Source organism: Xyrauchen texanus, chromosome 5, assembly GCF_025860055.1.
Source record: "Xyrauchen texanus isolate HMW12.3.18 chromosome 5, RBS_HiC_50CHRs, whole genome shotgun sequence".
NCBI classification, from domain to species: Eukaryota; Metazoa; Chordata; class Actinopteri; order Cypriniformes; family Catostomidae; genus Xyrauchen; species Xyrauchen texanus.
The window spans coordinates 16315648-16327879 of NC_068280.1; the positions used below are offsets into that span (position 1 = coordinate 16315648).

At 37.6% G+C, this 12232-nt stretch overlaps 1 protein-coding gene across 2 annotated transcripts in view; it reads right to left on the bottom strand.

Annotated features, from left to right (window-relative positions):
• The window catches only part of galntl6 (polypeptide N-acetylgalactosaminyltransferase like 6), a 341726-nt gene that overhangs the window by 14214 nt on the left and 315280 nt on the right, over positions 1–12232 (bottom strand). For both annotated transcript variants that reach the window (XM_052126394.1, XM_052126395.1), the window contains exons 8-10: positions 8867–8984; positions 4633–4740; positions 4315–4536 (exon numbers count right to left, since the gene is read on the bottom strand). In XM_052126394.1, coding sequence (XP_051982354.1) covers positions 4315–4536; positions 4633–4740; positions 8867–8984 — 448 coding nt within the window. The remainder of the gene's footprint in view (positions 1–4314; positions 4537–4632; positions 4741–8866; positions 8985–12232) is intronic.

Genomic DNA, 12232 nt, shown 5'->3' on the forward strand with positions numbered 1-12232 from the left:
TTGTTTGCAGTGCATACAGCTACTATTGTAGTATTACAGTTTACTTAAATGAAAATCTTCTAAAATGTCTTCAACTGTCATATTTAAGAGTTTCACCTCTTAAATTGATAAATGTAATACAATGCAAACATTAATGTGTAATGGATAAAACATTTGAATAATCCTATTAAAACATATAAATAAGAATGTTGTTTATCTTCCTCAAAGCAAATAATATCTCGGTAATAAATGTTTAAACGAATAACATAATATCAACATGAAAATAGCACGTTATGATTCCGGCTCTGCAGGTGAAGATCTCCGGATAGATAACCTCAAACCATGGTACAAGAGCAGTGTCGAAACACAACTCAAGTAAAATGTTCCTCTGCAAGTTGTTTGCAATTTTAGGTTTCAACCACAGATGTCTCTGCTAAAGATGAAGACAATAACTCGATTAATTTCCTATCTTTGTCTATTCTGTCTGTCTCTCTCTCTCTCTCTCTCTCTCTCTCTCTCTCTCTCTCTTTCTGTCAAAGCCTGTGGGGGTGGCTCCAAAAGTCCAATGAGGCTCTTTTATTGTGCAATACATCAGGCAGTGTGACAGGCGACCGCCAAGGGCAGACCAGCTACAGAGCGTGCCGTATGAAGCTATCAGCCTGACAGTCAAATAACTATCATTTTGCCTCAGGAAAAAATATATTTACTGTGCATAAATTTCCCCTAAGCAGGTTCCTCAGCCACATGCCACACGACCCTTTTTGCCATCAATTTATGGCGCAATTCAGAGCGAGCCAATAAGTGAAAGGGATGGCATGTAGGTGGCTAATGGAGTTTTTGGGCCAGCTCGTCTGAAACAATTGAAAAACAGAGAGGGCTGTTTTCATTTCCACGTTCGGTATGTTCAATATATTGTGGATGCATGCAAACACTGCACTTCACGGCACGGCACGACATGGCAAAAGTCAGCTCTGCAATTCATTCTGATGTGAAATTAATTACATTGGTAAATTATTACTTGCCATTTCTGACACATCACAGCAGGGGTTTGATAAAAAGAGGAGATGGTGTTCCCCGTTGAGGAATTCATTACGGCATGATGTCTATGATGTACGTCTATCAGCTGTAATTAAAAGGTCCCATCTTAAAGCACAAGATAGGAAATAAGTCCATGCATATTAAATGTCCCCACCCCACTGTGAAAGACAGAGCAGAACTGCATATGGAGAGAAATGGCAAGCCCATCCCTCCATGCGTGTTCCCAAGAACTGCTGTTCTGTTACAGGAAACCCAAATGATAACAAATAGCCTGAATAGCCTGTCTGCCTGAATCAGCTTGAGTAATAAATGTATCATACAGCTTCTGTTTATTTATGGATTAGGAATCAGTGATGCAAACAATGGTTGTGTTGTGATGTCGCAGCATATTAGGGAGCACGGTTTTAAATGAGGGCTGGCCGTCTGCCTGTCTTCAGTGAAAAATATGTTACATCTCACCCGACAATGTCTCTCATAAATCAATGAAGATTTTTGCATAACTTCTCTGTCAAATGCACATACACACACACCTTTTCTGGAATATATGCTATGTCTTACACAGGACGTATTGACGAGCGTGCTGTTTTTAGTGCATAACTCAAACCAACTAAGTGTGGAAAAGTTGCGTGACCACTTATCTGCAAACAAAAAGATGTGAGGTGTAACTAATAACAGCAGCAGGGATGTCAGAAACTGTACAGATCTATTGACTTACTGCATTGCTCGCAGTGGTGTAGACTAGTGGTTAAAGATCTGAACGGTTAACGTAAGAGCTGTAGGTTCAAATCCCTCTTGTGCCCTTGAGCAAGCCACATACCCCTGGCTGCTTCATGGAGATTGTCCCTGTAATAAGTATAGTGTTGTAGCTGCTTTGGAAAAAAAATTGTCTGATCAATGAAAAATTAAAGGGAAAGTTCACCAAAAAGATGAAAGTTCAGTCATCGTTTAGTCAACCTTATGTTGCTCCAAACTTTTACCTTTATGGAACACAATATGAGATGTCAGGCAGAATGTTAGCCTCAGTCACCATTTACTATAATTATATGGAAAAAGATGCTATTAAAGAGAATGGAAGCTGAGGCTAACATTCTGTCTACCAGGTTCAGAAATTAAGGGGGACTCTGGGCAAAATTGCTACCAAAAAGAAAATGTCCTCGTAGTGAAGTTTTTTATTTGTAACATTGGATATACAGTACTGTGTAAAAGATTTAGGCACTTGGGAAAAATGTTGCATAGTGAGGATGCCTTCTAAAAATAATGCCATAAATATTTTTCATTTATTAATTTTATTTATCAATATTTGGTGTGACCACATTTGCCTTAAAACAGCACCAATTCTCTTAGGTACACCTGGATACAGTGTTTCTTGGTTGATGGCAGATAGGATGCTTCTTGGAGAATTTGCCAAAGTTCTTCTATCTTGTAATCCCAGACTGACTCAATATTTAGTGAGGGGCTCTATGGGGACCATGTCATCTGTAGCAGGGCTCCCTGTTCTTCTATTCTATTCTATTTGAAAAATAAATGTTTTTTTGAGTCTAAAATGTATATTTCCTATTGACACACTAAAGCTGAAAATATAAATAACCATCTTAAGACAAAGGTTTTTGTGAAGCATCTTATGTGCACAGCACTGTAGCTCTCAATATTCTTTTATAGTCATAGTTATACATAATATGAAATAAAATGAGTTCATGCTAATTGGTTTTAAATGGTTAGAAAAAAAATATGGCCTCATAAATGTAAAAAATGCCCCTGAAAATCTGACCCATAGAGCAAATATTGCCCCTTAATGTAAAAGTTAATTTCTACCATCTCCTTTTATGTTCCACTGAAGATAGAAAGTAATTTGGGTTTGAAACAACATGATGGTGAGTGAAGGATGATGACATTTTTCTCTTTGGAGAATTATCCTAGTTTTATCCCCAATTCCGGTTTTCTTTCATGCTATATTTGAATACCTCCTTCTTCATCATCTCTTGACCTGTGTATATAAATATTCAGTGTTGGGAAGTAACAAAATATATGTAACAGGAATACGTATTTACAAAATATAAGTAACTGTATTCCAATACAGTTACAATTTAAATCACTGGTAATTAGAATACAGTTACATTCAAAAAGTATTTTGATTACTGAAGAGATTAATTTGCATTTTATTGTAATTTCTTTCATTTAATATTTAGTCCTTTCAGATGGAAAACATTTATATATATAAATGATGCGATCCAAAAAGCATTTGAACAGCGGTGAAACACTTTCTTATGATGTGTTACATTCATACGAGCAGACAGAGAAGTGAGTTTGAAGTAAGTTTGGAGCAGAAGAAATAGAAAAGAACCTTGTGCAAATTGTCAGCTTTACACTGAGCTAAAATGCGGCTTCTAGCCATTTTACATGCACATGTTCCCAGGCGCTGTAATGCTTTCCCCAGAAATTAATGGTTTAGTCCAACGAATCACGGAGCTAAAGAGCAAAAGTCTGTATTCCACACATTTAATGGCAGATACACAGGCTGCACACTCTTCTCTTACATGAGAAAATGAACAAACCATTAGCATCACAAAACATAAAAGTATAATATAGGTCAGGGAGAGCAGATCGGTCATCATCCTCCTGCACCTGCACACAGACTGAGTTACTATCTAATCACACAGCACACGCATATGCAAATGAGATGCTCAGCATCTTAAAGGGACCCTGCATACCAATAGACAATGTAAATACATTGTCTTAATCGTTACAGAACGATCATATATTTTTATCAAGAGAATTCATGTTGGATTTTGCTAGTAAGACCTTTGATATTAGGGCAAAAAAATCGTATTATTGATAATAATTTTTGTATTGTTTTCCTGTAAAAATATCTAAAAATCCTTAAAACAAGATCAATTTAATTTATCATGTTTTAGAAACAACACTGCATAAGATATTTAGGTTTTTTCAGAGAATGTATTTTTAACATGTGTATTTTGTCTTACTGTACTGGCCGAGTTTTTATATTCAAAACTAGTAAAACAATCTACCAGTGCTGAAGAAGTAATTCAAAGTATTTAGAATATTTTACTGACCTTGAGTAATCTAACGGAATACATTACAAATTCCAGCACGTATTCTGTAATCTGTAGTGGAATACATTTCAAAAGTAACCCTCCCAACCCTGTCAATATTTTATAAAGAATATATTGCATATTTAAATGTTGTAATAGGCATGACACATTTTTCGGCAGCTGAAAAATCGACAACAAAATGTAAATATGGCGTCTACCTTTTCTAAAGTCCCTATGGTTTACCCACCTCTCCCCAGGCAGCTGGCGGTGGCTCCAAGGGCGGGTAATATTTAGGCAGGTCCCAGGCCACAGTGTTCATGTACCATTTGAAATCTTTACACTTGAGGTGTTTCCGTAGCTCCTTCTGAGCTGTCAGATCACCGGTGGAGAGGTGCCGATACTCAGGCCGGCGCTGGTAGATGTACTCTGTGTACTCATCCATCCAGGTCTCTGCCACTCGCTTCAGGTTCTGATATAAGAATAGATGAAAAGACATTCATTTCATCTCAACTACTTACACATAACAGCTAAAATTTGCCCTAGAAATCTCTCTCTCTCTACTCACTCTTGCCAGGCTGGTCCCTGAGGGCACTTTGTAGGGGACGTACTTTCTATAGATGTGGCCCACCCTTGAGCAGGGAACATCGTACATGCTGCCTCCGCACATCCACACCTGAAAAATCATGCACACAAACACAAACAATTTATTTTTCCATGGTGGGACTTTCCATTAACTTCTATTGTTTTTATACTGAGCTACCTGCCCATAAAACTAACCCTCACAGAAACCTTTTTTATGTTTAAGACATTTTGTATGTTTTTTTAAAGTTATAGTTCACTCAAAAATGAAAATTCTGTCATAATTTACTCACCTTATTTAATTCCAAACTCGTGTGACTTTCTTTTTCCCATTAAACACAAAAGGAGCTTTTAGGTAAAATGACAAAATGTCATGTTTGCTTTGACTGAATGAAAAAACATTTTCAAATTGTTTTGGAACACGAGGGTGAGTAAATAATAATATAATTTTTAATTTTGGGTGAAATATACCTTTAAGCTATACCATAAAGCCATTTCAGCTATTGGCTGGTCCCCACAATGTAAGTGATTTCAGGTCTTACTATCTTTGTGGGGACATGACACACACATAAAAACATTTATACTACATCACAGTATATACAGAGTTGTTTCTGTCCTGTATTCTTTGAGACAGTTGAAAGAGGGATACGACAAAAAAAGCCTCATGCATCACATCTTTGTAAGCTCCTATACAGACAGACTGGTCTCAGTGGGAATATGTGGATAGACTACCAAAAATACTGCTATGTTTCCACATCATGTTCATACCAGAAACAAGCAATGCCCTTGCCGTGGGGTACAATTATGAACTGACTGGTGCGTTAACTGAAGAAAAGTAGTAAAAAGTAGAAAGACTTTTCCAACTGCCATTTGCTCCTAACTCTACTTTTCCTCTCTTAACCAAAAGAACAGAGAGATAAAGAAATAAAGAGGGTTTCAACTCTGCTTCCCTTCTGCCATCTACAGTCTGTGTCTCTCTTTCTGTTGCTCTAAAGCCAAGACTTTGATGTGCCTGTTCGTATTGAGTATTGGCTCAGGAATGGTTGAGTGTGGGCTCAGCTAAGGCCACTGACACACAGAGGGAGGTGAGACGGTTGAGGAGAGAGGGATTGAAGGGAGGCTTCTAGTCTGCCGAGTTCTGGCCTCTCTCTTCTTCTACTTATCCTTGGTCACCCGCTGGGCCTGAGAGAGCTGTCTGCAGATATCAAACCGCACAGACCTATCTCTCCTGCCAGGCGGAAGGTTAGCGGTCAAGCTAACTTCACAGGGCCTATCGTTATGGGGAAAGAATCGTTCGAAACATCAGTGCCACAAAGCGAGCGAGAAAAAGCCGTCACAGATCTCTCATCTGTGGAAGCAACGAGGAAGCCATGTAACAAATGAAATTTTAGGAATAATTTCCTTACTTTTTCAAAGGTTTTTTCATCATAAAGCATGGAGAGATGCAGGCATGGCAGGACTTTAAATATTAAGAGGACTTGTATTACATTTAGAAAGCTGCTTAAGTCGAACAGATGGATGAAACTTGGACACAGCATGGCAGGAAACCAATAGATGGGATGAAGCCAGACCTAATCAGCCCAGGCTTACACTTCAGGTTGTAATTGCATTTTGGATCCTGATGGAGACACTGTATTACAATACCAAATTCAACAGTCCAAACAGAGTATTTCATATTACGACAACAGTATATAAGGTGCTACTCACACAGCTTACTGATAAATAGAACATTGTTGCTAAAGCAACAGACAATTACATGCAAAAAAAAAAAAAAGATTGCTCAGAGGTTGCTTTTTCAGAGCTCAGGTGAATTATTGGATCTCAGTTCTCTTTCATTTAAATATCAATTTTGTCTCTGATTTCTCTCATTAAGTCCTTTAGGAGAAATACAAATATATATATATATATATATATATATATATATATATATATATATATATATATATATATACATTTCTTTTTAATAGTAATAGAGCTATAGAATTACATTGAAAAGCATAACTCAGAAAATGTGATTCTGGAAATGATTTTGATAATAAATAGAAATCCTGGTCAATCTGAGCATAGTTTGAGACATTGAGAGAAAATGTCTGTAATCTGATTTTCTCCCAAGAGAAAAATCTAAGAAGCAGGAAGCTTAAGCAAAAGTCTCAACCTAAACTTAAACAATTTAGCCTCTAAACTATTTTTGTGGTTGCCATGGTTTCTAGGAGAGCAAGAGTGGACAGTGTTCCAATAACAAAGTTCAGTGCCAGCACAAGTGTGAGCCTAATGAAAAAGAGTGGGGTGGCAGGTATGTCAGAACTGATAAATAGAACACTTTTTCAAATCTGTCGGCACCAGTTTTGGCCCCGCTAATCAAAACTGAATCACTTCAGAGCCACAGCCAGTCACAGGATCACACAATCTAATTAGATTTAGCAGAGGGGCCAGTCTAAACACATACACACAGACACACACGTGCACACACAAACTCACACCTCCACTATGTTTTCCGCCTTATTTTGGGCGACTAGTGTGCTTTGAGCGTTGAGGCTTCACTTAGTAACAGAGTGAAGAAAATAACCTCTCCTATCCAATCTCATTCTGGCTTTATTGTTGAAAAGAATGAGAAAGAATTGGCTATACAGACAGACAGAACATTTCACATTAAGTGGAAAGTGAATCTGGTATAGGCCTAGCTATAATTAGTTCTTTGTAATGGATCAGGAGCAGTGAGAGTCTTCAGTTGGACATGGTTTAGAGTGTGTTTCATGGAATCCATTTTTAGGAATGGATTACACAAAGCACTGGAGCAAGACACTATATAATTACATGGCTTTATTGTGTTCTGTTTGATTACTTCTGTTTGAAAGACCAACAACAAGAAGAAGCTTTCTCTGCTTAAATGACTTGTCAAAACCATTTCCATGGTTTGGAGCTGGTCTAACTGGTGGACCATCATAGTCATTCGGTTTCTGGGGTGCATAAGTGACAGAATTTGTGCAACAGTTTATTGCCCTGGATACAACACAATCTCAGATAGAAGAGAATAAAGTGCACAGTAAGCTATGAGCCTAAATAGCACAACACATAGATCTTCAAATGACAAAATCACATTAAAGTCGATCAAAAATAATTTCTGTCACTGCCTGCAACATTGTAGGCCTATTCTTAATAAACAGAAAATGCATAATTCTGCCCAAGTAGGTTCAATTTCTATGAGACAGCAAACACTACAAATTATAGGATTTATTTGGGATGCTTTATTATTAAATGATTCAGCATTTAACTTTGTCTGCACACCAGAGCAAAAGGGGGGAAAAACACTGGCTCACCATTTAACTCTGAAATTTTGCCAGGTGAAAAACAATCTTGAATCATGTGTACAGTCACATTAAATACTCTTTGCAACTTCAACTTCATCAGAATGTTGATTTGTGACACCAGCACTGAAACACTGAAACTGAGACAGTGAGTTGAGGCGCAGTGATCAAAGACGTCCATTCAGTGCATGTTAACATGGCCTTGGTGCACGTGTGAACAGCCCGTAACTCACCCTATAGCCTACTTGAAAAACTGACCCGAACCTGGCCAAAAACCTGTAGATTTGTCGGGTACCATCGGACTCAGATTGGGTTGAAGACCTCTAAATGTGCAGAATAACCGAATAGTGATTTTGGAATTTGAATACCATGCACATCCTTATTAATAACCCTACCATGTTAGCTACCGTGCAATTAGATTGTGCTTGTAAAAGCTTGTAAATGTGGTTGGTATGTAATGAAAACATTAACATTTATTGCCTTCTGTCATGGACTATAGAAGAAGTGTTTTGATGTCATAAGATAGGATTGTGTGAGGAAAAGGATGACTTGTGACATGTTTTACTCATGATTTGTAAAAGGAAATACAAGTTTTTGTAGCTGTAGTGCCTAGTGTTCATTTCACCAGGAAAATAATTTTGCAAAAATGTAGGTATAGTAATGTGATTATATGAGATCAGGTTGCTGGTCAAGCTGGTTAACAGCATTGGTTTCTGGTCAATGTGGCCGACCAATGTAATCTTGCTGGTTAGGCAGCCCGATCGTGACACTACCATTCTATACAGGCAACCAGCATCCAAAACACAACATCTGCTGGTGACTAAAAATGCTGGTCTTTTCAGCAGGGTTGTAAACATGTTTGAGAAATATATTTATGTAATTTTTGGGAATTGCAGCAGAGATGCATTAACTTACCTTGAAGGATATTTCAAACTGCTCGCCTCCCCAGATCTCAAGGCCAGTATCATACCCTCCCAACTCCCAGAACCATTGACGGTTTACAGCAAACAAGCCTCCAGCCATCACAGGAGACCTGCAGGAAGGAAGAAAGGCCAACATGCTCAGTCCTGACTTAAACACTTCATACTGCATAATTTGGACAAATTCTTCATGGATCCTGTAAGGCAGTGCAGTTTATTTAATACAAATTCCTATGATGAATCACTTGTGTTGTATTATTTCTCACTTTTGGGTAAAGATGAATAAATCGATAAATGTAAATGTAAGAAAAAATATCTATAGTGATGAGTGGGTGGATCTACATAACATTGACATCCCGAGCTATACACAAGGCCTTGAATAACTACTCATATGTACTAGACAACTAGTTGTCCAGAAAAGAAGTTGACAGATCAATATTCTTCATATGTAGAGCATGGGTCTTTTTCAGGCCAAGGACCCCAAGGTAAGTAAAGAGACAGAGCAGGGATCCGCTGTTATGTATTCTTAAAAAATAAGTGTTGTGCTTTATTCCTGTAAATGCATGTGAATGGTACCATGTTAATATACTGTATGTACATACTTTATGATGTTTACATTGAAAAGCCATTAAAATAATAATTAAATGGTATACAGCACGTGTCTGCAAACTTTTTGACATAAAGTGCTATTTTCAATTTTCCCTGTTAATCAATCTGTCATACCCCCTTAAGATAGACAGACAGACAGACAGACAGACAGACAGACAGACTCTCTCCATTTAAAATAAAACAGCTTTACTAAAATGTTATACTAATGTTAATAAAAATTACTGTTACTTTTTTTAGGAGTAAAACTAGTACTGCAAAAGTAAGATTTGGCATGCAGGTGCCATGGATTTCAACATGCCAAGGAAAAATGTTCTCCTTGCTATCGCTCATGTGCGAGTCATTATCCACTGATGTGCCAATAGTAGATCAAACATTAAATTGTGGACACCCTTGGTCTTATGAACCTCTGGTTGAAGACCCTTAATGTAGAGCATTGATGGTGTGTGTGTGTGTGTGTGTAGACATTGTCCATGTATATCAGATGATGTGGGAGACAAACTAAAGCATGCGTATCTCTATTACATGTCATGTTATGTCCCATTTACTTACAGTTTCTGTCAGCCTTTGTGTGACACTTGGCTAGTTTCAGAGCACTTTGCATTAATTTTGGCTTGTGTGTGAACACTCCAAATGACCTCGGAACAATTTCATTTGTCAGCAGCGTAATAATGGTTAACTTCTAACATGCTTTGTAGATGCTGTTAGGAAGTGGTTTAGTAACATAGTTAGAGAATGGGGCTAACTAACAGGTGAAGCTCAGATACATCAGTCACCTGGGACTATTAAGGAGATTGCATCTGCGAAATTCAAGAGAGTGCTGTATATTGGACTTGTGTCTGTCGTAGAGTTGGCCTCACAGTGTGTATGTGAATTTCTAATCCTTCTTCTCTCCTGGCAGAATACACAGAAGGAACAGTCTCACTGTTTTATTGTAAATGGCACCATGTTCATCGCTGACAACACGGACATAAGCATGGAGCTGGTCAGAGCCGAACTAAATGCTGAGAATAGGCTATCAGGACGTACACTCAGAGCAAAGCCAATCCGACACAGGTGAGAAACCTCTCTATGGGAATCCAGAGATGCATAGATATTTACATTTGGGCATGAAATCTCTCTCACATCATATTGCACACATATAGGAACAGATGTTCCTACCCCTAGAACCCCTAATATTGCATTATATTTACAGCCATGGATTCTTGCGCTGTAAATTTTCAGGGGCACATTCAGGATAAGAAATGTGTGTCTATTGCCAACTAGTGTACATACTACTAGACCTAGTATTGTATTATATCTACTGACAGGTTTTCTTGCGTCATAATTTTTTGGGGGCTTGTCCGGGATCGGAAATATGTGTTTGTTTCCAGCTAGTATATTAACCGCTAAAGCTAGTTTTGTATTATATTTACTGGTAGGTTTTCTCATTCTGCAACAGATGCAAAGTTTGTTCATTTTATTGTCACTTTTGCATAATTTTGCATTACAAGTTATTATACAAAGCTAGACCATACATCTTCTTTTTCCCAGACTTTGAAAAAGACCTGAAAAAACCTCTGGCCAGGATTTCAAAACTTTTGGGATTTGATTTGTTTTCATATTTATGTGCTCTCTACAGTTAAACCTATCATACATTATGTTTATTTGATAAAGTGCATCAAATTTAATCATCTTTATGTGTCATCTCTCTCGCTCTCTCTCGATCTCAGAGTGCGCGATAATTATGACAGCGTCTGCCGCTCTCAGCCAGAGATTCCCCAATCAGACTTGTGCTTGGTATGCATTGTAATTTTTAATAACTCAAAATGTTGACTATATCGAGACAATATCAAATGTACTACATATCAGGGAAATTAAAAAAAATATATGATGGATAGAAATAATCCATGATGGAAATTTTACAACTCCATCCATCAGATATTTGTAGCGCATCCTCTGTATATGACTTGTGAATCTGGTACTTATATATCAGTGTTAAAAAAGTCAGAAAATACAATTAACTAGAATGTGGGTTAGGCCATGTGCGGGGAGAAACAAGCCATCTCTGTTCACATTCTATCCTTACTAAATATTATTTGACAAAACAACAGCCAAAAGAGATTTTGTAACAAAAATCTGATCTACAAGGAAGTACACTTGGGCACAGCAGGAGAACTGAAAGTGTTGTGTTAAGTAGAGTAAAAAACATTTTTATGGCACTTTTTGTTGTTATTTGATATTAATTTATTCTATGGTCATTTTTAAATGTATTCAAATTTCTATTCATAAAATGTATTAAATGTAAAGAGGAGGTCACTGTGAAGAGGTCCAATCATCCCCATCCAATCACACACACAGGGGTCTTTATTTGGACTACAACAATATGATCACCCTATACAAAGCTAATGACAAACACTTATACTGGGATGCAGTTTGTGGACAGTTTTGAGTATTCAGTTACTCCTAATGTCACCATGTATAACAATTATTACAAGTGCAACTGCCATCATGTGATCCAGAACTAGTCAACACAGACCCAATATGTTCACTAGGCTGTACTAATCAAATAGTCAATGCAATCCCTACTGAACATTCTTAGACAATTTTAAGTAGGGGTGCAATCCGAATTCTACTCATGATCATGCTCATGGTCCAGTCGAAATCAGCCATGTCAGAAATGTTGAGGTTTAGTGGTTGATTCAAAGCATAGCAAAGCAAGAGAGGATTGCTGCCGAGCAGATTTCAATCCAACATTCAGATAAGCTGTTATTCC